Source organism: Tupaia chinensis, unplaced genomic scaffold (assembly GCF_000334495.1).
Source record: "Tupaia chinensis unplaced genomic scaffold, TupChi_1.0 Scaffold147433_1, whole genome shotgun sequence".
Classification (NCBI taxonomy): Eukaryota; Metazoa; Chordata; class Mammalia; order Scandentia; family Tupaiidae; genus Tupaia; species Tupaia belangeri.
In genome coordinates, this window is record NW_006207284.1 from 948,268 (window position 1) to 974,975 (window position 26,708).

The 26,708-nt window shown below is 43.6% G+C and overlaps 1 protein-coding gene across 6 annotated transcripts in view; it reads left to right on the forward strand.

Annotated features, from left to right (window-relative positions):
• MGAT5 (alpha-1,6-mannosylglycoprotein 6-beta-N-acetylglucosaminyltransferase) overlaps positions 1–26,708 on the forward strand; it is a 387,858-nt gene that overhangs the window by 117,486 nt on the left and 243,664 nt on the right. For 2 of the 6 annotated variants that reach the window (XM_006169708.3, XM_006169709.3), the window contains exon 3: positions 25,976–26,358. In XM_006169708.3, the coding sequence (XP_006169770.1) occupies positions 26,118–26,358 (241 nt within the window). In that variant the 5' untranslated portion in view covers positions 25,976–26,117. Of the gene's footprint in view, positions 1–912; positions 987–25,754; positions 26,359–26,708 lie in introns of those variants that run through there. The other 4 variants (XM_006169711.3, XM_027768763.1, XM_014584664.2 and 1 more) reach the window with 4 other exon arrangements.

Below are 26,708 nucleotides of genomic sequence, written 5' to 3' on the forward strand. Positions count from 1 at the left end.
CCATGGGTATTTCAGCTGTGTTCATTCAGGTAGACCCAGGACATGAACCCAGAGCCTTCCCACATGGCTTCCAGCATCATAGAGCAGCGCCTCTACTTCCTGTGCCACTACAGCTGGGCCAAAGTAATACTTCTTGATGCTCATTCTCTTGCCAGGTTAGAATGCAGCGCTTGACCACACATGAGCTCTTGGTTATGTCATGACTTCATGTTTTTAGGAATGGTATGGACATCTGTGATCTGTGAGTGTAGTGGTGGTGATCATGGTCATGGTATGTGTTGTATGTAAGCATGTGTGAGGTTTTGATACGAATCACTTGTTTATCCTTGTAAAGTGGATTACACCCCAAAGAGCTTGCCAAGAATAAATTTGAGCAGTGTAATTCTATCTAGCCATCTAAGGTCATAATTTTCTTACATAAAAAGTTGGAACTGCCACAACAGGTTTTATGTTCAAAGAATAGTACAGACATTTATTCTTCTTGATGCTTAGATTCAGTTAGCTTAAAATTATGTCAGTGTGAGTTGTTTTCCAGGCATGTGTAAATCTTGCTTTGTTTTATCTTCTATAGATTATAAAACATGAGGGCGCAGGCTTGGTTTGTTGTGTTTTGGTCATAATTCTAAAATCCAGGAAAGGCCTTTGCAGTAAATCATGAAGTGTAGATTTGCTTTGAAAGATGGAATATTATTATGGGTCATAACAAATTCAGTGGAATGAATTTCAGACTTTCGGGTGCCGATCCAGGAAATTCTTTGAAGTAGCACTCTTTACCAGTCCTGGAATCAGGCTGGGTCACGGAGGGCTGCTAGGCTTCCTCATCAAAATTGACAGACAAGAGAAAAATCCTTTGTATCAGTTGCGGTGACATTTTGCTGACACTGGGCTGTGCTTTTTTGTGTCTTAATGCAGAGATGCTTACATCTTTGGAGAAAAGGAACTGAAGAGCAGAAAGGAAACCACAATCTGCTTCAGAATAAAACTAGGTCAGCAAACCCAGGTTTGGGGTTTTTCGATCGGCAGTGGGGTAGCTTCTCCCATCCGAGTCACTGCAGAGGGCTTCTTGGAGGTATCACGAGACTGCCTCAGTGATACTAGCCTCTCATCAAGGGTCAGGCTCTAGATCAGCCCTTTGTACACCCGAACCCAGTGTGGTAATAATTTTACAGATGAGAAAACTGGATCTGCATTTGTGTAACTTCCCGTGGGTGGGGGGAGGGCAGCAGGATTGATGTCAGTGATGAGATTGGAATCTCTATCTAATTCCCAAGCCTTTCTACCATACCAGCTTACTGCTCTATCCATGCAGAACACTTCAGGTTTGGCTCTGTCCCTCTTGAATAATTCCAATGCAGGCTCCTAAGAGAGAATTGCAAAGGCCAGCTTTTTCACAGCTGAGAAGCTGCCTTCTGAGGAGTATCTCCGAGTAGAGCGTTTAGAGCAGGTTAAATGCCATGTCTCTTGATGGTGGGTGACAACCTCATTTGAGTTGGAAGAAGGCTTTGGGGTCCAAGGAGAGAAGGAAGCAGCCAGCTGAGTTACTCACAGGCTTCTCATACTTCATGTTATCAGGGTGGTCAGGCTGCTACCAGACTGAAGAGGAGGCTCAGGCAGTCTGTTGAGACTTTCAAGTTCTTCAGCGAGATTTCCAGACCAGTGATTCCTTTATTTTCCAACAGTAGCACTCATCCTTTTTTTTTTTTTTTTTTTTTTTTTTTTAATTTGTGTTAGAGCATATGAAATTAAGGGGGGGAGGTACAGAGAGAAGGAGAGATGAGTACCTTCCACATGGTCTGGTCACATCATGGTCCCTTTCCTCTGTTTCTCCAGCCATGGGATCCTGGGCACTTATGCATGTGCTTGGTGTATTTCAGGCTGACCAGGCTAGGGATTCAAGCCGCAGTTGTCATATGGACTCTGGCTTTTCTCGAGCAGCATGTTATCCTGCACCATGGAGCTGGCCCCAGCATGCATTCTGGTTGACCAAGGGAGCTAAAGGACATTTCTCAAAACAATATTAAGTGCTCAGTTCACAGAAGGACTTGAATCTCTTCCTTCAGGGAGTTTGACTCTTACAAGGGGATAAGCAAACCATGAAGCAAACATTCAAATCTGTGTGTATGGATGTGGGATGAGAAGATGATGGGATGTATGCACTAAAGACAGCAGTGCAGTTCAGTCCTTCAGTGAGTGCGACCAGCCATCCCACGTTGCCCAGGACTTGGAGGGATTTTCAGAATGTAAGACTTCACTAGGACAGTTGGTTACCCTACCTTTTTTTTTTTTAAGCATTTATTTATTCATTAACCTATTTTTTAAGCATTTATTTATTTTTACATTTTCCACAAACATTTAAAAAATTTTGTGCTCATACTCCATAGTTCTTTTTTTTTTTTTTTGTCTTTTTTTCGAGAGGTTTTCGCTATAGGGCGTGCACATGCTCGCCAGAAAGGCAGAGAAAGACAGAGAGACAGAAAGCAAGAAATCACCCCCAGGGAGGATGGCCACACTGCAATCCCTTCTTCTCCATTCTCCTCTCGGGATCTTGGACATGCATGCACATGCACCCGGTGTGAGTTTAAGCCACCAGATCCAAAACTGGAACCGCAATTGACTATGTGGGAGTCCAGCGACATAGCCATTACACCAACTGCTGGTCCCATACTCCATAGTTCTTGACAGTTAATAAACAACTTTCAAAATTTCAAAAAACTGAATTTTAAAGATAATGTTCAAAATACTATAATTTTGTTTATACTCTATAACAACAGAGACAGTATGGTTTTAACTATTTTTGAGAAAATATTTACATATCAGCTCCTCAAACTGTTGAAAAGCAAATTCCCAGCACACAAGTCACACATAAACCTTCTTAATTCAGCACTGCCTACCAAGTATTCTATGATCTACCATCTGCTAGCAAAGATCAGTCTCTCTTTCTCCCTTCAAAATCTTTTTCAAGATAGTCTTCTGGTTGTGGTTGCTCTTTTGCAATCTCTATTGATTACAGTGCTGGGCTGGAAAATGGTTACCCTAACCTTTAACACCCTTTCTGGTCCTAGGCAAGTCACCTAGTCTTTCTGGATTCTAGAGACTGTATTTCTCTCACTAGGTGATTTTTACATTCCCTTCTAGTTTCTCAGGCTTAGCAATTAGGCACAACTAAGTCACAAGCTTTTGTTGCATAGGGAATAAGGCCTGGAAGCTAGTGCTGTGATGTCTTTGAAAGGGGTGATCAGAAATCAGCACGTGATTGAGAACAACACCAGCTACTGTTTAGAAGGTTGACAATGGTTGATTAATTAAAAGGTGACAGACACTATAATGAGGTGGGCTGAGCAGGTGTGCAATATTGTAAACTCCCTTGTACTCAAGTTCTTGTGTTTCGCCTATTCTTTCTATAAGGTTGTATAGCCTCATGACCAGTAAGTGCTCAATCCATGTGGTTGGTGGTAACAGAGGCTACAGATGTATGTGTTTGGCTCACCCAGAATTGTTTTCTAAAAAGTTTAAATTAGTGCCAATATTAAAGAAAAATAGAGTTTTGATCAAAACTCTGGGTTTCCGGCATCTCTGGGAAGATCAAAAGATCTGGCCACCCCAGGCTTCCTTCAAGTTGACTGCAGTTAGAACTGAGAAGTGGCTGCTTGCCCTAGATGGGGCCGCATGGTCTCCAGTTCTCTCTCCCCTGCCACTCTCTGGGGTCAGATGGATCCTTCCACACTCCCCGCCTGTTTTTTCCCCACTATCTTCTTGGTAATGTGAATATATTGGTTCAATAGTTCTCAACCTTGGGCACCCCTTAGAATTTCTTGGAGTATTTAAAATTACATTGCTTTCCTTTCCCTATCCAGAATAGTTGAATCATAGTCTTTGGGTAGAGGTAGGTCTAGAATTAGGTTTCAAAAAATGTCCCAAATGGGGAACCAGCTGTTAGTGTAATGACTATGTCACTGGACTCCCATGTAGTCGACTGCGGTTCGAGTCCTGGACCCGGTGGTTTAAAACTCATGCTGGGCACGTGTGCGTGCATGCCCAAGATCCCAAGAGGAGAATGGAAGAGAAGGGATTGCGGTGTGATCATACCCCCTGGGGGGTGATTTCTCGCTTTTGGTCTCTCTGTCTCTCTCTGTCTGGTGAGCGGACGCGCCCTATAGCAAAAACCTCTCCAAAAAAAAAAGTAAGTATATAATCATTAATAGAGTTATATACTGACTGATAGAAAAAAATTCCTTAGAAATATTGGATTGTCTATAGTCATGATGCATTTTTGCATAGAATAACATAGAAAAACATGTCATAATTTTCCTGACAACCTAATACATTTTTAAGAGAAAGTATTTGAATAATGATGGCATTTTATGAACCTTTTTAGTTCCAGACAACAATTTTACGATTATGTAAATACATGGGATAAGTCTTTTTTGCTTTTATCTGAGATCTGAAGATTCATTTAATCAGAGCCTGACTCCAACTGCACTTATAGCTAGGTGCAGTTCTCTTTGTAAAGAGCATGGATTCACGTGAAAGGGCTTTAGTTTAAAAACTAATAAACATTAGATGAATTAAAAATTATTTAACTTCTTAAGATCCTGGTGAGCGCATGTGCCCTATAGCAAAAACCTCTCAAAAAAAAAAAAAAAAAAAAGATACTACTAATAAAAGTGTCCTAAATGGATTAGGGGGGAAAAAAAGGTTTCTTTATTCCATGAGTGAGAGACAGTGCTTGTGCTAGAGAGAGACAGCACCCCCCAACAGGGTCTTCATGTCACTGTCTACTCCTAGCTTTAGTCAGCACCAGATCATGGGCACACATGGACCTGACATGTTCAGGTAGTCCAAAAGGTCTACGGGTACAAACCTAGACCCTTCCAACGTGGGTCGACCTTGCAGGAGTGTTGCATCAATTCTTCACTTCTGAATAGCCCCCTTTCCCAAGTGGATTTTGATGCCCAATGAGGATTGAGAAGCTCGTACTTTAGCCTGATGGGGTGGGTTTTGATGGAGAGGAGAACCAGGAAGGAGAGGAACTGAGGAAACGTTTTTGCCTGATGTGGTTGATTGGGGCAGTCACAACGTAAATTAAATGTTAATTGAACTCAGTGGGACAAATCGAGCACTTTTAAAAAGCAAAAATCCAAATGAAGTATTCACAGCATGTTTTGCTAAGGTATTAATAAACTCCCCCCCATATCCTGCTGCACTGCTGTAGGCATTTAAATCATTATAATAATGACCAATAGGTTTGTGTGTGTGTGTGTGTGTGTGTGTGTGTAGGGAGTGATTATAAAAGTATTTTCAATGGGCTTATAAATCTAATGGTCATAAGAAGCAAGTGACATGGATTTAGTGTATTTGAGGCAAGGGAGAAAGGGAGGGGAACAGTTAAAATGAACTCTCATGGTTTTCTGTTTTGCATAATGACTTCATTCATCTATAATTCTCTCTCCATAAATCGGTTTCTATCATCTGTTGCCCCCCCCCCACCATGATCAAGTCCTAGGGTACAAATATTGGTTTCCTGAATTAAAGATTTAAGTAGCTAGTAAATAAAAATGTTTTTCTCATTTGAAACTTAAGGTGTAAGGAAACTAGATACTATTTTTTTTAAAGTCTTTTCTTTATTCAAAGTGGAGCACATACACGTGAGAGTGAGAAATGAGCCCCCTCAGCGGGATCTGGTCATGCTGTAGCCCCTTCCTCCAGCCCTCTAGCCCCGTGGACCCTGGGCATATGTGCCTGCGTCTGCCTGTTTCGGGAGTTTGGCCACGATGATCATGAGGGTTCCATTTTCTTTTGAGCAGCACATTACTGTTGCACCGCAGAGCTGGCCTTTTTTACTTTTTTGAAGTTTGCTTATTTCTTCCATGAACAAGAGACAGGGGCCAGCAGGTGGTGTGGGGGTTAAGGCACTGGACTCCCATATGACTGACTGAGGTTCGAGTCCTGGACCTGGTGCTCTGCTTTCTCACTTTCTTTCTCTTTCTCGCTCTCTGTCTGATGAGTGCATGTGCCTTATAGAAAATTAATAATAACAATAATAACAAATGAGATCATTTTAAAAAGGCAGGCATTTAAAAAGGCAGGCATAGACCCCCAGCAGGGTCCCTGTACTGCATTCTACCCCCAGCTGGTCCTGGATCATGGGTATGTGCATGCCTGGCATACTCAAGGAGGCTCTGGACAGAAATTTAGAACCATCCCATGTGAGTAAGCCTCCCAGAGCTTCACGTTTTACTGCTGCACCACCATCTGACCTCCACAAAACTAAGGTTTCGAGATGTTAAGTGACTGATTCACAGTTCCGTGGGCCCACTCCTGGCCTGGATGATATAGCTCTTTAACTCCAGAGGGAGCTGATCTTCCCAGGTGCCCCAGAGAGCAGAGAGAGCTTGGAGCTTGCAATCAGTGGCTTCAGAACTTTGTTTTATTCACTCTTTTATCCCTCAGCCTCTAGCCTGGCCTTGATATTTGTTGGGTGGATGGTGGAGGGATAAGACTCCATAAGGCTTCTCTCCAGCCCCAAAGACTATTTGGGATCCAGTGGGAGAGACCCTGATGTAGCCGCATGGCTACATGGGAGGAGAGGACAGGTGGGGCACCTCCAGGACAGGCATCATGTCTGGAACCTTCAATGTTTTCTCTTCAATAGCCATCGGGAGCACCCAGCAAGCAAGCCTCTTTCAAGCATTTTTGTCCAGTGGAATCTCAGCTCTTTAGTTAGCCTCTTGTTGCCCTTTTTTCTACTTTAGAAATATCTGGGAAATACTCTAATGTCAATCACTTAAAAGGAATTGCAAGATAAAAATAGTGAGATGGAATCTCTTTCTAAACTCATGGTATGTTTGTGAGCTGGCCTTGTCCTTAGGATAGCCTCTGTAGTGTATGGTAAGGTTGATGGGTGTGTGTGTGTGTGTGTGTGTGTGTGTGATTTTTTTTTAACCTTCTTGCTCTTGTGAAGATAAAATTTATTTAGAAAAGAGACTGCTAGGTTCAGCCAGTGATGTGGTGTGATGTGGCTAAATCTCACACAGCTGACTGCATGGTTTGAGTCCTGGACCCACCAGCTTAAAACAGATATGCCAGGTCGTGTATGCCAATGTATACCCATGTCCAAAATCCTGAAAGGAGAATAAATGGAGGAGAAGGGATTGCAGTGTGGCCCTCCCTTATGGGAGGGGGCGGGGGCTTTCTTACCTTTTCTCTCTCTCTCTGTTGAGTACAAAAAAAAAAAAAAAAAAAAAAAGAGACTGCTATACTAAATTAATACTATTCATAAGGGCTGAAAACAAAGAGGAAGAGGGAACGGCTGACCAGCCTGCCTCCCCACTGCGGTCGCTCCCTATTCACTATGTGCCTGACGGTCACAAGACGTTCTTAAGTTCCAGGTTTGCAGTCTGCCTGCAGCTGATGACACAGCCTGCTCCATGGAGTACTAGCACTGCCAATAAGCTGCTTCTGACAGCTTCTGCTCCTCTGTTACCTTTGTCTGATGTAGATTCTTCCAGAACAATGTTCATGCACGCTAACCCTTTTACTAGTGTGGAAGACCCATGCTTTTTCAGGCTGGCAGACGAGTCCTTTCCACCTGGCCCTGCTGCTGGTGGTTCGGCCTGCCTGCCTCTGGGTCTGCCTCTTATTCTGTGCTGGCTTTCTAAGACCACTAAGCTCCGTTTTCTCTATAACCTTTATTTTGCACATGTCCTTTTCCTTCCCACACCCTGTACCTGGCCGCTGAGTTCTAATAGCAGACTTCTATTCTTCCCTATCCAAAATTGTCTTGATTCTCCTGGAGTGTTTGAAACTAAGTCCCACAGGGAAGCTCCACTCTTGGCCAGTGCTGGATTCTCCTCCCTGTCATGGGAGCTGGGATGCCTCCTGGCACAGATGCTTCTCAGGCTGGGCTGTGGGAAGGATAGAAGTGGGTATTTGACAGGAGACCAGTGGGTGGCGTAAAGGTTACATTGCTGGACTCCCACGTAGTCGACCGCGATTTGAGCCCCAAACCCAGTGACTTCAACCTCACACCAGGCACATGCGCATGCATGCCTAGGATCCCGAGAGGAGAATGAAGGAGAAGGGATTATAACATGGTCATCCCCCAAGGGGGTGATTTCTTGCTTTCTGTCTCTCTCTGTCTGGCAAGTGCATGTGCCCTATAGCATAAGTCTTTAAATACATACATACATTCATACATAATACATAAAAGAAAAAAGTCTACAGAAGTGGGTATTGACAGGATCACCTGGGACTGTTTCTTTCTAAATGTCCAGACCAGTCCAACCTACAAGGACAAAAGCAAAATTTGGGGAGAAGGTCAAAGAAGGTTTTTTTTTTTTAATCCTCCAGGTGACTCATATAGACATAGACACAGATAGAGATGTGTGCATCCACCTGCTCCTCAGTTAAAGGAAAGTAGTTGGCTTGCAGAGTTTTCGTAATGAAGTAGTAAAAGTCAAACACTGAGGGAAAGCACCTTGTGCTCCGAAGTACTTCTTATTAAGTATCAAGTCAAGCAATTTAAGAAGAAAAATTCCCTGCCTTCCTCCAGACTTTCTCCACCTCTTCATTTCCTAAGTTTTGAGACCTTCTAGATGTCATCCTCTCTGCCAGTGCTGAGGCGTTCTAGAGCACTGGTCAGGAAGCCAGACAGCCTGAGCGTCTAACTGCTCTCCCACCTGGTAGCTGTGTGACCTTGAACAGATTGCTTCGTAGTTCTTCATGCCTCAGTTTACCCCACCCTCGATGGAGATGGTCAGCACCTCCCTCGTAGGCTTAGAGTGCGTGTCTGTTAAGGATCACTGTTTGTAACTGTTAGCTTTCATTACAGTATCACAGTAATAATTGAGACAGTCCTGCCCGCGAGAACAGAGGTGGGTGGAAACCTGGGGTCAGGGAAGCAGTGTGATGAGGCACATGGCCCTGTCTGCTTTCCCATCTTACTGTACAGCCTTCCCTCCCCCAGCACCCGCCCTCTGTAATGTCTCATTTATCTGTCAGGTAGGAGTTCAGTTTGATGAATTTACTAGAAATATCCCTCAAAAATGTGTTACATCTGGTCTAGGAATGGTGCAATGTCATTGCTGTCTGCTGCTAGAGAGGGATAGCTCCACACAGTCCTGAGATACACAGAGCTGGTGTTGACAGTCTTAAACAGGACAGGACTTAAAGCTCACGGAAACATGGAATGAAAGTCCCAGTTTATTTTGGTGCGCACACATACACACGCACACACAAGGGAGACCACACATAGTATTTTCATAGTACGCATTTTCCGTGAGTTTGTTCAATACTCCTCTTGTGTTGTCCTTTTTCCACTCCATACTTCCTGGACTTTGCCCCTCAGTATTAGCAGTTACTTTTTGGTGCTGGCACCTTTCTTAGAGAATTTCCTTCCACTTCCCACCGCTCATTCTTCTCAAATTCCTAATCTGATTACTCCAGAGTAGAACCAAAGGTTCCCAGGAAAGACCAAATAACTAGACTGGTTGAATTAGTGCCCTTGGTTTTTGCAGACTCTAACAGTCTGAGAGTTCATGAGGAAAGACTGTGGCATCCAGCGGACTGCCCTCCCTCTGTCTCTCCTTTCTACATGTGAGGACCCTGCAATGACATTGAGCCCACCAGGATAATCCAGGATCATCTCCCTATTTTAAGGTCAGCTGATTAGCAATTTCAGTTCCATCTGACACCTTAATTCCCCTTCCCCATGTAAGAAACATGGTAGGGGGATGAAGACATGGCCATATTTGGGGGACCATTATTGAGCCCCTACAGTGCTTTCATTCCTTTATGTCTAATTAATTATTATCATGATATATTCTCCCCAAGATATAAACATAGAATATGGAAAGGTATAAATACATTTAGCATTGGAATCAGCAGATGGAATAATGGTTACATCGCTGGACTCCCACATAGTCCACCGTGGTTCAAGTCCCAGACCCAGTGGCTTAAAACATGCTGAGTGCATGTGCATACATGCCCAAAATCCTGAGAGGAAAATGGAGGAGAAGGAATTGTGGCATGGCCATCCCCACTGAGAGGTGATTTTTTGTTTTCTGTCTCTCTTTGTCTCTCCAGCAAGTGCACGTGCTGTATAGCAAAACTCTAAAACAAAACAACAACAAAAAAACATTTAACATTAAGAGGGAAATGAGGCAAGGAGACCTTAAGGAAAGTAAGTCTGGAGTTTTTAAATACGAAGTAGACACCAGGTCCAGTTCGCTTCCTGGACATGGATGGTGATTTTGACTAAGCTTTCCTTACCAGCTTTCTTGAGGAAAGCACCATCAGTTACATTTTATTGTGCCAAATAAATAAAATCCAAGCAGTTGTTCAGATGCCTAGGTGGATATTTTTGACACTAAAATGAAAGAGAACTTCTCTAGTTCTCCTGGATCCATCAGGTATGATGAGCAGAACCTTTGACATGTTTGTGATAAACTCAACGATATCTTTCACCTGGCCTCCTTTTACTGCCTTTTCTTTCAGGTCAAATGTGCATAGCTTTGAGGATTTTGTCTAAGGTCAGGCCAAATGCAAACATTTTGAATCTAGAGCAGTGGCTCCCTCCTGGGGAATCACTTACCCACCAGGGATTTTCTTTATTGAGGGTGCCCTGAGCTTGCTTCCGGAATGGCAGCGATGTCTGTTTTACCATTTCTGTGTTTGAAGATTGTTTTTACCATTTTTTAAAGTTTGCTGTAGGGTACATGTGCTCATCAGAGAGAGACACAGAGACAGGGAAAGTAACACACACACACACACACACACACACACACACACACACACGCACACATATACAGATAGCCATGCCATAGTCTCTTTTCTTCATTCTTCTCTTGGGATTTTGGATGTGAAAAACATGTGCCCGGGCTGTTTTTCATTCACCAGGTCCAGGGCTCAAACTGCTTAGTCAGCCATGTGTAATCCAGCTGCTTTAACCTCTACACTATGTGCTAGCCCCTATTTTGGATGATTATTAAGCAAAATGATTTTTACATATATGATCCTTGATCTCCCTTTAGAATGAGAGCATTTGAAAGCCTACCAGTATCTTATTAAGAATGTGGGTCTGATGGTTAGTGACATTTCAGCGGTATTTCGCACTAACAACCCAGGAGGCTTTTAACCATTGTATGTTATGTTACTTTAAAATATTCATGTCCTTGGAGCTAACAGATGGCATAGTTGTTATGTCACTGGACTCCCACATGGTTGACTGCAGTCTGAATTCCAGATCAAGTGGATTGAAACTCACATCGAGTGTGTGCATGCCTGTGTATGTGTGTGTGTGTGTGTGTGCGTGTGTGTGTGTGTGCGTGTGTGTGTGTGTGCGTGTGTGTGTGTGTGCCCAGAATCTTGAGGGGAGAATGGAAGAGAAGGGATTGCAGTGTGGCCACCCACCGAGGTGGGGGGGGTGATTTCTTACTTCCTGTCTGTCTGTTGCTCCAGTGAACACATGCACCCTATAGCAAAACTCTCTTAAAAAAAAAATCATGTCCTTAATGAACTATTGGTTAAAGATAGGATGCATTAGGAAAGCTTAGAGTGGAGCAAAATTATTCAATACTATATTGATCATTCTGCCAATTTTCCTTCAGACTCTCTCTTTAGTCAAAAGTTGCATTCATCTGATCAAAAGTCTTTTGGCATATCTTATAGTATTTAAAAATCAATATTTAGAAAGAATAAATATTGTGACCATCCCAGTCATTTTATCTTCTCCTTTATTAGGACTAAAGATTCATACACCTGCAATGTGTTATTTGTGGAGAAATGCTTTCAAATAGCTGCCGGAAACCACCTGTCTTACCCTTATTTAGAAATAAAACAGAGAAAAATATAAAAATAAACTTATGGGGGTTTGGAGATGCCTGTTAATCACATACTTTTCCCTTCTGGTTCTGAACAAGAGGAAATAGAAGAAGCTAGAAAAACATGAAAATACAGCCCCTGTTTCATAGGAGTGAAGCAGAGTTGGAAAATGGGCAGACTCCCTGATCTGCTCCTACATGGCTAGGGGGATCCATGTATCTGTCCAAGTGTTGACCAGGTTTGCAGCTTGGGCAGGCTCTGCTGAAGGTGGGTGGGAATACCCTGCCGATCAAACCTTTGGTAGCTGCAACAGAGTTTGCCCATCAGCTTCTCAAAACCTAGAGTCTCCTCCTCCTCCCTGAAGACCTGTGAGTGCTCCAAAGAAAGAACAGGCAGAGTTCCCTGCTGTGACCTCTTCCTGGGAAATCGAACACATGCTCTGCATGGAAACATGCCCAGAGGAAGTAGAGTCCTCCCTTTATAAACCATTTGATTTGTTTTGAAATCCAGATCCCTAAAACCCACACATGAGGCAATTTCTTACCTGGTTTGATGCTAGGGCTGGTAATTAGATTGCTATTTGGTCTTGAATATGAATTTGGTCACCGCACTGAATGTATACTAATAACAATATACATTTGGAATTGGTAGACTAATCATTCTTTTTTCTTATATAGTTAAATGCTGTGTCTTATAGGTTGAATAGGCAAAAGGTAAATTATCATTAATCACTGGGACCATTAGTAAAGATGGTATCAAAATGAATGAACTTTATAAACTTTAATATCTTGATTAAAAGAAATTATTAGAGATACTTTAATATATCTTTATCATATATGTGAACGTGAAATGATTAAAATTTATTGAGGCATTTATGTTTGTGTGAGAAAGATTATATATAACTGTTACAGGAGTCCATTGGTCACAAAAATTGGGGCAAAGCTGAATTAGAACAGTGGATAAATTGTGTGTCCCTTAAGTCATTGTTCAAATATAGTGTCCTTCAGCAAGATTTTGAAGCCTTTCAGTAGCCATGAAGTTGCAATTATCTGCCCTGGAAAATATTGAAATTAAAACCATTGCAATAATTTTAACTATTGGTTGATACCATCTTATGCAAAATTAAGGCACCAAGTGAGGATGCATACCTCAGCTGAAGGCTGTTCTACTTTGAAGTCAGCTGGGAGAGTTCTTGTGGTTGTTAAGCACATGTTCAAAACCAATCACTTGAGCAATTATAAAATAACTCACTAAGCCTCCTATGATGCGTAACTTCGAGCAGTGTGAAATGTATGTTGAGTAGCTGTGTAAGGTGCTTTGCTGTGTGGAGTTATTTTCTTTATCAGGGTTAAATATTGGAGAACACATATCCAAGGTGCGTCTTTGATTTTAGCCTAATGGACCAAAACCCGTTCTCTTGGTCAGCAGCTACAAAGCAGGGCTGCAGTTCTACAAATAGTCCTAGTTCACAATGGTAAACTCATGCCATCTGTGTATCTGATGCTCACCACATCTTTACTGACATTCATCCAGCTTCTTCAGAAGTAACACCAGTCATTAAGTTTGGTGCACATTATGGAAAGGAAAATCATGCCATATTCCCCCTCATCCTTCCCTGTTCTTACTGTCCTGGATGAGATAGAGAGGCAGTGCTTGATTTAGCTGTGAGAGTACATATGCTGAAGCCATATGGGAGCCCTGGATTCAGATCTTGTGTTGACCTTCACATACCAGGCACCTGCGATTCTGGCTGGCTGGGAGGCAAGGGCAAGGCTGTAGCATGACAAAACTCTATTGAGTGTACATATTTCTCTGTCTGTCTCTCTTTCTCTCTGTCGTTCATTAAAAGCATCCATTTTAAAAAGAAAGAGCAATTCTTCTCAAACTTCATGATGGAACAGATTACCTGAGGACGTCATTGTAAATGCCAGTTGATTCTGCTGGTGTGGGGTTAGGCCTGAGATTCTGCATTTTTAACAATTTATCAGGTCATTTTAGTGCTGCCAGTTCACAGAACAGTGTTCAAGCAGGAAGGTTATGGAGGTGCTGTTTACTAGAAACACTGGTAGAAATTGAGACTGCTTGATTAATTCAAATAATTTATCAGCATTAGAGCCAAATATCCAGAAAAGTTTAATGAGAGCTGCAACAGTCCAGCATTATTGACAAAAGGTTCTTCCAGTGTAGGATGATCTGACAGGACTTTGTCATGGGCTAACTGTTCCTGAAAGACTGGCTGCTTGCGCAGGACATAGCCTGAGAACACTGGTTTATAAGCCCTCAAGGAGAAGACCAACCTACCTTAAAGATGCTTTGTCTAGGGAGCCAGCAGGATCTAACATTGGTTGGGGACTAGAGAGTTTATCTCTTGAAATATTGGAGTAAGAAATCAGATTTTAGATCCCATTAGTTTAAAAATAAAAATACCTGTGCTGGGGCTATACCTCAAGCAAAGTAAATAAAAAATCATTTGGCATGAAAACTAGACCTGCCTGTCTCTCTTTTAAAGATACGTTCTCAGGAAGAGAGAAAAACTGAGAAATCACCCTCCAGGGAAAATGACCACACTGCAGTCCTCCTCCTCCATTCTCCTCTTGGGATTTTGGGCATGCGCATACTCACACCCGATATGCGTTTCAAGCTGCTAGGTCCAGTATTTAAACTGTGGTTGGCCATGTGGGAGTCCAGCACCTTAACCTCTATGCCACCTGCTGGCCCCTGCACATCAATTTAAGAAAAAAAAAAAAAAAAAGCAGCCCAGGTGATTCTTATATACCTCAGTGACGAGGCCTTGATTTGGACGGTCCTTTATGCTGAGGGTAGGAGACTCCCCCTGAGGTGCTCCATTTTGGCCTGAAAATTATCATTTCTGTGATCTGAGGGCTTATGAATCAGTCTCATGCAGGCAAACCCCAGGTATTGGCAATATCTGGGAAGTTTGAGCTTGGCTTATATATTGGGAAATAAGTAAACTTCTCAACCATTAGCTGACCTCTAAGTTCTTCCTTAAGATTCAGACCTCAGGCCTTTCTGACCCAGGGTCTGCCAAAAATAGGGACTATGTGCTCCATACGGACTTACTGTATCTTTATTTTAGAAGGAATGAGACTTTCATCATAAGGTTTAAATTTGATAAGCCTCTGAGCGGCCACAGATTGTGCATGTATGTGAAAACCTTTTACCCTGGTCTTCACTGAGTCAAGTCTTGGAAGGGTGTCCCATTTCTGCAGACAGTGTGACTAGAGCATTCTGTGCTGGACCGGCACTCTGCCTGTGTTCCCTGTAGGTAGAGAAGTTCCTGGGTGTGGTGGTGATTATGCCATTGGGTTCAGGGAGCACTTATTAAATTATGAGCTTTATCTTGAGAGTGTTGTTTATGTGTTTGAAATCATCTTTGTGACTATGTTTTTTCATTATTACTAAGGCCATTTGCAGACCTGTTGTCATTCATGGGTGTTTTCTAAATAGGAAGAGTTGCCAGAAATGAAATATCGGGGAAAAGAATATGTTTTTTGCTTACTGTATAATTCCTCCATCCCTTGACTGTCCTTTGGCTCTGAGCACAAGCGAACCTTTCAAGTGTTTTCTAGCTAACATTGAAGAGACCTACCTAACAAATGTACATGATTTGCGATTATTTTCATGAAGTATATACTTTTTTCTTCTTAGAGTGTCATTGATCTGTGATAACACCTATATGTGGTTTCCTGGACTGGGAGCCAGATGCCAATCCTGCTTTTCTTTCTTCAAGCTTTTTGCCATAGAGCAGATGTGTTCTCTGAAGAGAAACAGTGAGAGGGAAAGTGAGAGATCACCCCCCAGGGGAGAAAGCCATGGTATAGTCCCTTCTCCTCCTGGGGTTTTTGGCATTCATATACACACACCTGGCATGATTTCAAGCCACCAGGTCCAGGACTCAAACAGTGGTCAGCCATATGGGAGTCTAGTGCCTTAACCACTACGCCACCTGCTATCCCAAGACTGATGAGTCATGGTCCAGATTTGGTTTTCTGAAAGCTTTCTTCCCTGTGCTGGTTAACTTCTAGACTAGGGTATTTGTGGAGCTAAGCCAATGCCATCTATTAATTAGTAAGTGGGGCACAGGACTAGGCATAAGCTGCTGGTGCCCGGAGAGCTTGGAGTGATGGCCACCTCTCTTTTTTCTGTGCCCCCCCGCCCCCAGCCTTAGCACAGTTCTCCGTGCCTGCTGGTCTTTAGGGCTGGTGCTGGACTCACATTCACTCAGGCTGGCTGCTCTTCAGCTCTGCCATCTAGTTGGTCTTTCCTGAGCCTCTTCCTATGGGTGAAGAAGGTCCTGCTGATTGGTGAAGGCAGCACCGCTCAACCAGAGCAGCTTTCCGCTCAGGGAACAGTCGGCAATGTTGGGAGACATTTTTGTTTGTCCTGTCTCCCAGTTGTGGAAGGACATTGGAAGGATCTAATGGTATCCAGTGGCTCAGGGCCAGGTATACTGCTAAATTTTCACCAGTGCAGTGCCCCACAGCCAAGAATTACCCAGCCAGTTCCAATTGTGCCAAGATTGTCAAGTTGGGCCAAGATTTAGAAACCTTGGATTAAATGGATTTGTTTTGGTTTTGGGGACCTACACTTTTTATTTTGGTTTAGTAGGGTTTTTGGTTTTATTTATTTATTTTTTTTCAGAATTCTTGGGGTTGCTGTGGTTTCATTTTTTTATGGGTAGGAAATTCCATTAACTGCGAATAACCTATAGACCTGGTAAATAAAACTCACATTTTCACAAGGGATAATCTTATCTAGCAGCAACAGCTTCCTTCTCACATTTGTGCTCTTTCCTCTCTGTCCCACCTGCCAGTAATGTGCACACCCAAGGCTAAGTCAGAATAAAACTCTCAAGTTCTTTTCCAAGTGTGCTCCCTTCCCCTCTGCGCCCTCTAGTGGAGATAAGTATATGTGACCAGCAGAGCACAGTGGGTAGGAGTTGGGGGAAAGGAATAGGCAGGAAGGTGTGTATATTCTGGATCCAGATTCATCAGCCCTATTACAGTATTTGAAAGTTCATTTTGCTGTTTATGTCAACTATGGAGTCCTGAACTTGACTCAGTGCACAGTGTAACTACAAGGCAAATATTCACCTTATGTGGGAGGGGTTGGAGGTTTTCCTTTCTGTGCTCACTCTAAGAATGCAAATACACCGTAATGAATGAAAATGCCAGGCTGGCTTGCTTTGATCACTGCAAATGTAAGAGAAGCACTGTTTTAACACCAGACATTTCTGAAACCTCTCCAAGAATACTGGAGATACGCTGTAGCTGGTGTCTTTCAGTTAGTGACGCGAAACAAGACTAGCTTAGCCATTTGTAAAGGAAGCAGACTGTTTTCACTTGGAATTTGTTTTTCCTGTCATAAAGGAAGTCAAGGTCACGGAAGTGAAAACGAAGGGTCTCTGTTTCTAACTGTCCCTCGGCAGCTTCACCGCTTGCTCTGGAGTCCCTTTGCTGCCTAGAATTGCAGGAGAGTGCAATGATGGTCATGGGGGTCGAGGATTCCCACTGAGCTGTGCGGCAGCTGTGGCTGCTAGGGCCCTGTGACTCAGTGCAAGATGGCAGCACTGGGCCATCCCGGGAGTGACTCTTCCCAGCACTTGGACTTACTTTGGAAGAAAAAGTTGCTTTGCTTATCCCTCTCCTTTGTTTTGCCTTCTTTTCTTTCCATTCCTTTTCCTTCCTTTCTTCCTTTCTTTCTTTAAGGTCCTTGTATTTATTTCTTCCATGGATGACTGAGATAGCACCCTCAATTGGGTCTCGACACCATGATCCATCCCTGAGCTCAGCTCACTTCAGATGGATCATGGGCACACACATGTGCTTGTCATGCTCAGAGGGGTGTCTGGACATAAACTTGGAGCCTTTCCATATAAGTAAGCTTCACAGAGCACCTCATTTAACTGCTGCCCCTCCACCCAGCCCCTGCTCCTTTTAACAGAAGACAATATTTAGAGCAAGAATTTTCTCCCTTCCTACCACTTCTACCTATTTTCCATATATCAATAATTCTGTAAATGTGTATTTTTTCTCCCTGTCATTTGTTGATTCTCATAACCCCTTGAGGTTGGTAAAAACTTAACATATATCTTCTTAATATCACTGGACTATGGTCTGGTTTGGTTTTATATTGATCACTTCCTTTCCAAGTTTCTGCAGGTGTCTGGTAGATTCAGTAAGGTCATACAGTGTTAGGAAGCGGGATTTAGATACTGGTTTGATTCTGACTCAGACAGATATTTTGTTTTCTGGACTTCATTGTCTTCCTCTGTAAGTTGAGGGTTTGCACTCAGGTGTAATTTTCCTAAGCAAAATTGAATGTGATCTCTCAGTCCAAAAGTATTTTATACATGAAGGAAATTTGCATTTTCTTTTAAAGTTGATTGAGGCCAGTAAGCTACTCTGCTGGGCACAGAATCAGGAGTTGGTGAGAGTTTGGTGTGCTGTCTTTGTAAAGTTAGTTCCCACTTTATTTCCGCACCATATTTTGGTTCAGAATAGTGGAATCCTAGTTTCACATTCCTGCATGGGAATGCCAACTGCTTTTTGTAAATTTTTTAAGTTTATTATTCATTTCTTCCATGAGAGGCAGAGACAGGCAGTGGCACCCCTAACAGAGTCCCCGTGCTGCAAACCACCCACAATATCGGCTTGCCCAGATCACAGACGCACGTGCACCAGTATAGTCAGAGGTCCTAGAATATGAACTCAGGACCCTTTCCATCTGTGCATTCTACTCCTGTGTCCGTTCCTGGTCTGTGGCTACTATTTTTAAAACAGGCTTGCCAGTTAATGTAAATTGATACAGAAGTTGGAAAAAGTAGTAGACACTGTTTCAAAGTTGTATAATTAATATCTTTATAAAGACCATCCTCATTCTTATAAGTCAGTCAAGCTTCTGAAACTTGTAACACATGACCAGCCCTTACGTCTTCTATAATTGGGGTAGTGTTCTTTGTTGTAAAGTTTTACATGAATAGATATGAAGACCTGAATTTAGGGGAAAAAAGAAAACTAAGCAAACAAGGCCAGTGCTGAGCTTTAATTTCCTAACAACATAGAAATTTGAAGTTCAAACTCAATGTATAAAGGTTAACCAGGGCGATTTTGATACATGCATTGATTCTCCCCAAGGCCTTAAATTTTGACTCGCAAGACTTCTTTTAACAAGGTTTATTCACCACCCCCCCCTCCAAAGCATGTATTTTCAACCAAGAAAGAGGAACATTTGTAGAATCTATGGAACATCTCTGGGAACCTTTAAAGTCCTTTGGAATCCAGTTTGAGAACCAGTAACTTGGCTTACTCACCCCTGCTTATCAGGCTCTGATGGTGTTCTATGGTTCTAGAACTGTCCTTATTTTATACATGCAGAAACAGAGGCAGACATGGCTAGGATCACACAGCGCAGTGGGTAGAACAAGCCGTAGGTCAAAGATTCCTAGACTTTCAATGTGGAGTTCTTTCAGTGGCTCTTCATCACCCTTTCTGGTGTCCTTTGCTGTGAGCATCATGATGTGACAGTGATGAAACGCCTCCTCTGGAGCCTCGCCTGCTGTTCCCTTCCCACCCCTTGTCTTGGGAATCTTTTCGTTCTGAAAGTTTTACTGCTTTGCCCTTCTAGATTTTTTTTGTGAAGTATTTTACTTTTTAATACCTGTCTACGATCACATCCACTTCAGTTTAACTCCATCTATTCCAGGGCCATAGCGATTTTTTTCACTGCTGAAGGATAAGGTCTTAGCATCTTCGCACAGGTAATGTACATGCAGTCTCAGTGTGCCCAGGTGGCCTTGGAGGTCATTGCAGATCATTGCTCATGTGTTTCTTCATCTCGTTTCCTCCATTCTGCCCTTTCGTCTAGCAAGTGCTTAAAGACCATCCACTGTGTGCAAGGCATGGCCATAGCTGGCATTTCTTGGTTTTGGGGCTCTCATAGTTTAAAGCTCTCCAGGGCGAATACAAACTGCTGTGCTATTCCAAAGAGGAGGAACTCTCTTTAATCTGGAGAGCCACAGAGGCTTTTTGTAGGGCATGGGATAGAGTTGTGAAGCTGGAGATACAGATGAGATTTCCCAAGTTAACATGGGTGAACTTAGCATGCTTGGGATTTCTTGAATGTAACTACATAGTTTGAAGCTAAAGGAAGGCCTTGATAGCCACCATTTAAAGACATTACTGGCTCAGCCACACTACCACAGGTAGTAGGGCACCACTGCGCAGTGCTGGATCCAAATGAGAAGGCCTAGGGCTTGGTTTTTATGTTTACACTCTCCCCTTTCTCTCTCTCGCTCGTGGAAGAAGGTAGAGAAAGACCGGTAGATGAAAAAGAAGGCAGATGTGGTGTTTCAGTGGTATATGGTACACACAGAGGATGTGTGTGAGTGAGTTGGTGGCACGGTCCCACGTGAGCATGCACCAGTGAGCTGTGATGACGTCGTCCTGTGCAGCTGTTGGAAAAGAGCAAATCCTTGGGATTGGGGCTGGCATCACTTCTGAAGGGAGGAGCATGACAATCTTCATTTATCCTCTGAAGAGGCAGGTTCTCGTGCAAGAATTGGCACCTCCATTACCGAGGATGTCCGAAAGACGCTTGCAGGAAGTGCTTCATCAGTCTGGCCTCTCATGCTGTCATTACTGGGTTGTTGTTGGAGTGTTCTCACATGGTTTGAGAAATTGCATCTGCCAGACAAGGCAGGCCAGGAGCAGTCAGGAGGGAGGTCTGTGAAGTTGATCTCGGTGCTGTAAGAACGGCCATGTCTGCTGCACTGAAGGCAAATTATTCTGTTGCTGGGACCATGGTCAGCCCTTAACAATGACGTAGCCTGGGCTTGGCTATGCTGTGAGGAATAAAGGAAAAGTCCTGCTATGGGCCCAGGAGGCTCATTTACTTTATGCAGATAGGATTGCCATATCAGATCATGCTCCTATTTAAAGTTTACAACCTGGGCTAGCCTAAAAGCATAATGGTTAATTTGTGCATTGGGAGCCAGATCCCACATGGCTGAATATGGTTTGAATCTCAGCTCTAGAGGCTTGAAAGACACACTGGCTGCAGGGACATAACATATCCAAAATCCCGACAAGATGAGGAAGTGGAGGCGAAGGGTCTGTGGTGTAACTGTGCCCTACTTGGCCCGGGGCGGGGAGGTTCCTCTCTCTCTGGCAAGAATCTGTAACTCAATGACTTTTTGCATATCCACAGAATAATGTATCCATCACTGCAATCAATTTTAGAATATTTTAGTTACTTCCAAAGAAACCTTACACACCCTAACTATCACGTCTTAGTGTCTCGGATCTCTGCTCCTCAGCTCTAAGCAACTACTAATGTACTTTTTGCCCCAATAAACATGTCTGTTCTTGACACTTCATACAAGTTGAATCATACAATAGGTGATTTTTTTTACATATGTTCTCAATGTTCACAATGTTCTCAATGTTCATCCATTTTGTAACAATCAGTTCTCCTATGGATGAAAATATTTCCATTGTATAGATAGGCCAGTTTTATCAGTTGATGGACATTTGGGTTGTCTCACTCTGCTGCCTATTATGGATAATGCCTCTGTGAACATTTGTATACAAGTTTGTGTGGATATACGTTTTTTATTTTTCTCAGGAGCATTGCTAGGAACTTAACGATCAGATCATATAGTAACTGCATGTTTAACTATTTGAAGAACTATCAAATTGTTTTCTACACTGGTTGTTGAATTCACATTCTCAACAGCAGTATAATGAGGGTTCTAGTTTCTCTGTATCCTCACCAATGCTTGTTTTTTGATTTGTTTTTGTTTGTTTTATTTTTAAGGTTTTTGTCATGGGGCATGTGTGCTTACCAGGGATAGGGAGAAAGTAAGAAATCCTCCCCCTGGGGGATGACCATGCCTCAGTCCCTTCTCCATTCTCCTCCCGGGATGTTGGGCATGCATGCACATGTGATCACTGTGATTTTCAAGCTGCCGGGTCTGGTACTCAGCTAGTGGTCAGCCATACGGGAGTCCAGCACCTTAAGCACTACACCAGCAGTGGCCGTATTTTCGACTGTAGCCGTGTAATGGGTGTGAAGTGGTATCTCACTGTGGTTTTCATTTGCATCTCTCTTATGACTAGAGAAGTTGAGCATCTCTTCCTGCCCCACCCATTTTTTAACTAGAAGAACTGACACCATTTTTTTTTTTTTTCAGAGATCTTTGCCTTTGGAAAGCTAGAAGCCAAGTTTTATTGTATTGAGGATAAGAGAAAGAAAATGAATGTTACTCTTTTAGCAAGTAGAATGAGGGGATGTATATTGGGGTGGTTAATATTGCAGACAGACTTGGTCTCTCTGGACGTGGTGATGAAGTCGTGGCCCCGGACTGTCATCACTCTGGTTGTCAGCGAGGTCTTCAGAGGTACACTCCATAGTCCCTCTTATGCCCGTTGGATAGAGGGCCCAGCTGTTAGAAGGTCTGGAGCCCACAGACTCAGCCTGAGCGACACTTTTTAATCACTCTTGGTCTGGGTTCTCTCCAGTAATTGCATGGCCATTATTAATGATGGTCATTAAGTCCTTTTAGGACACCAAGACCCTGTGTGAGGATGACTACTCTGTATCTTCCTTCCTACTCTCCTATTGTTGTGGGAGATAGGTCATCTCCCAAGTAAACATTCTGAAAAGTCTTAAAATCTGTCATCTTAATAGGAAGCGTGATGCTGAATTCTAATGTGGTTTTCTCTGTGTGCTGTGAGTATTCTGATGTAGTTTCTGCTACTTCAACCTTCAGATCTCACTGGAGAAAAAAACATTCCTGGCAGTTCTATACTCAGTTAAAATCTGGGCCCTCAATAATCAGAGTTGTAGTCAAAACTCCTTGAGAGAGAGTGAGCAAGAGTGCAAGCATGAGACACCCCCAAATGGGATATGGCTAGGAATTTTCACTCCAGATTTACATGGCTCTCAATTGGAGTCATTTGCTTAGACTGAGGTTTTGGGAAACCTCACTTTTACATCCTTAAGGTGGTTCTGACCCTCTTCAAAGCAAACCATCTCCCTCTAATGAAGCTCTGCTTCAGTTCCTGGCCTTTAGCCTTTTCCTTTGCTTGAGCTCTGGCCTCTTTAGGAGGGTTAATTGAGGAAGTGGAGTGGGGCTTCCTGTCTGAAAGGTGACAGGTAATTCTTGTCAGCAATGAGGTTTCTATTCTGAAATAGTGAAAGAAAATCACCAGAAGGCAGTCTTTCTTGACATAGCCTTGTTTACTGGCTCCCTTCAGCCCTGGGGTGAGGAGTATGGGTTATCAGAAAAGAAGTATGGGCCTTTCCTGAGGAATGAGGGACAGCACCCTCTGAGGGACAGCGGCCAGTGTCAGCCCCATCGTGTTCATTGTTCAGTCCCAGGGCCTGATGGCAGCAAGTGCTTAGTATATACTTATAGCACGGACAGCGGAGGAGGAGAGGGGAGATGTCATCCAGCTGGCCAGCATTCGGACAGAATAAAGTGCCCCATGACAAGGTCTCTTAGCAAATGTTTTATTGCGCACCTGCGTAGACTAGGGTGAGAGGGAGCTGTGTAGGCTGGAGTGCTGGAGAAAGCGGTTTGAAGCCAGTGAGACTAGACCTGGGGCTTGAAAGCAAGCTGGGTTTGAATTGTCAGCATAAGACAGAAAAAGAGGGCCAGTCAGGTGGGAGAAGAATGGAAGATAGGGAGACACCTGAGAAAGGATGTGTAGGGTTTCCAGTGATGCGCTGTGCTGTGACCTTCAGAAGCATGCAAAAACGCGCTTCTGTGAGCTTCACTAGCAGTGGCTGTAAGAGCGTTTCCATATGAAACGCTATCTGCCTAGTGTTGTCAATTATCTTCCTGTTGTTATCAATACCCAATACCCAATACTGCAGGGCGAAATGAGACTAAAAAAAGCTACATGTGTTTATCAAATTTTATCCCCAAAAGATCAGAGAAATTACATAGTGCCAGTAGTTCTCACCTCTTCAAACAATTTACATCCCAAAACAACTGACTTTGCGTCCCATTTCCCCTTCCCCCATTTTCTGCCCTTTCAAAGAATAAACTTGGGGCCAGTTTCTGGTCACAACTTCGCCATCAGAAAAGCTGGGCCCACCTAACCCTCACTTTTCTATACTTGGGTGTCTTTGTGTATTAATCCACAGCCTTCCCCACCTCAAAACGTGTTCAGCCGAGCACGTCCCGGCAATGCAGACAGGTATGCAGGGTATGACGGGACAGAGGAACGGATGTTATAAAGTAGTACACAGCAGAGTGCCATCCTCACTGCTGTGGTACTCACAGTGGTGGGATGTATGGACCAGGAAGCTGGCTCTGAAACAATCAAGTAGCAGACTCTGCTGGAGGCCTTGTTGTAGCCAGGCCCCTGGCCTGACCTTCAGAGCTGTGCAGGCAGCAGTCTGGGGTGAAGTCTGAGGGTTTGCATTTCTTACTGGTGATGGCTGTTGCTGTTGAGTCCAGGACCACGTTGAGAACCACGGGCCTAGAATTCAAGATTACCAAACCTTTTCTGTTAAAAGGCAAAACAGTAAGCAGCTTAGACTTTGTGGACTACACTACTCTCTGTTTACCTAGCCTTCATTGCCTTTCATAATCTTTTTAAGCACATACAAACCTTTCTTGGCCATGCACAAACAGTTCCATAGAGGAGCAGGGATGGCAACAGGGAGATGGGATATGGTTTAGTGACCCCTGGCCCATCCCTAGGTTGTTTCTTTTCCGTCACATAGCTGGGGGACCTTTGCTAAATTAACCTCCCTGTACCTTTTATTTTCTCATCTTGTTTGTCTTTTAAAACAGAAATAATATTAATCCTTTTTACCACATGGGACTTTAAGAGGATTCAGGAAGGAAAGGCACACAGACAAATGCTTTTCACACTGTCTGAGACACAGCTATGTTTTATTTATCAATTATTTAGTAGTAGTAGTAGTCTCAACTACTGATGGCTCTGTTGACAGGTGAGAGAACAGTGAGAGGCGGATGATAGAGACCTGCTGGATTGCAGGCTCAGAAAGCTAATCACACTCAAATCTACCATTTCCTCTTAGGTTGTTTGCAAACAAGAATCCATTGAATTGAAACATACACACACTGTGAAATCCATCCAAGGTTAGTCCCTTTTAGGGGATCATTGCCCAGCCTCTCCCTTGAATGGCACTTGGAAAACAGTACAATCTGTAACCTGGCTGATTCTTGGGCCCAGGGCAGTTGTCGAAGGGGTAGATACCATGACACACCAGTCATCCATCTGTAACCTGTGTGCAGCCTCACTGGCTGGGAAGCCCTGATTGAGAATGTTGGCCTGGTCTATGCTGATATTAAATAGGGTCTGTCTACATTAATATTGAAACTATGCTTTTTAGCCTCTCATGTTGCCTCAGGGTGGGAGTGAAAGTGAGAACCGCAGAAAAGGAGGCTGCTGGGCGCTTCATGTTTCCTGTGCTACAGCACGCAAGTGAACAGGGACGTGTGGCTGTCACTCCCGCTAGCCAAAACAGAAGCCCACTGAGAACCTCTGGCATCTCCCCTCTGTGCTGGGACATGGCCCTGAGAGAGTCATCTCCTCTGTAAACACTGACAGTAAAAGCTGGCCATGCTTCAGTAATATGGGAGCATTCTCCCCGTTTGTCTAATTACCCCTTAGGGGACATCTGCTTTCTCCCTCACCTCTCCAGCTGCATGTTTTAATCCTTGCCAGAAGCACATAGTAATGACTTTGTAAACTCAGGTTACACACGCACAAAAGTGCCCGATGGTGATGCGACTCCACCCTCTACTCAGGTTTTTGCTGACATTCTGTGAAATATCCTTCCATCTCCTCCGCACCTTGCAAAAACAAGCTTCCTGTTTTGAACTTGGTCCAGACTGGAGCGGCCCCACTGCACCTGTTACCACGCTCTGGCACACTTCCCCCACTGTACTTGCACAGCTTCTTGTCACCTGGCCAGATTGCCCCTTTCAGCTTACAGATCCCTGGTCCCAACAGACGATACGGAACCCACAAACTAAGAAAAGAAGGAAATTGACGTTTCATTTAGAGCGATTCGAGTGAAAACATGGCTTCTGGTTTATTTTACTGTGTTTTGCCATGACCGCTTTGCTAACTGTCCTCATTCTTCACAGCAGAATGGATGTGAGGAAAGGAAATTGGCTGACGCAGGAGCCAGAGTGACAGCAGCGGACTCGCATGCCCAGCCTACACCATGAATCTGTGTCTACCTTCTGCGTGTTAACAACCAAGGGCAGGTGAAGGTGCTGGAGAGCAATGGCTTTCTTTACTCCGTGGAAGTTGTCCTCTCAGAAGCTGGGCTTTTTCCTGGTAACTTTTGGCTTCATATGGGGTATGATGCTCCTGCATTTTACCATCCAGCAGCGAACTCAGCCTGAAAGCAGCTCCATGCTGCGTGAGCAGATCCTGGACCTCAGCAAAAGGTACATCAAGGCACTGGCAGAAGAAAACAGGAATGTGGTGGACGGGCCATACGCTGGTGTCATGACAGCTTACGGTAAGCCCTGTGTTTCTGGGGCCTTCTATTGAGTGTGTCTGGGCCTTGAAAGGACCCCAGAGGCTCCCAGACTTGGTCTTGTCCTAGATTGAGTGTCTCCTCACCGTTGCCTTTATGAGCGATGAATTTCACACAGAGGGAAATTTCACACTTTGGGAAAGTTAAAGCAATCCCTTTTGGGGATTTCAAGCTCTTCTATGCACAGGTACCTTCCCCCAGGAGCAATGGGTGAGTAGTTCCTGACTCATTGGTTGTGTTTGCAGCTAGCCTCTCCTTCCACACTTTTCTGGACTGTGTGTGTCACATGGGAGTGTGTTCTGGGAATGCCAAAAAATATTCTCATAATCTTT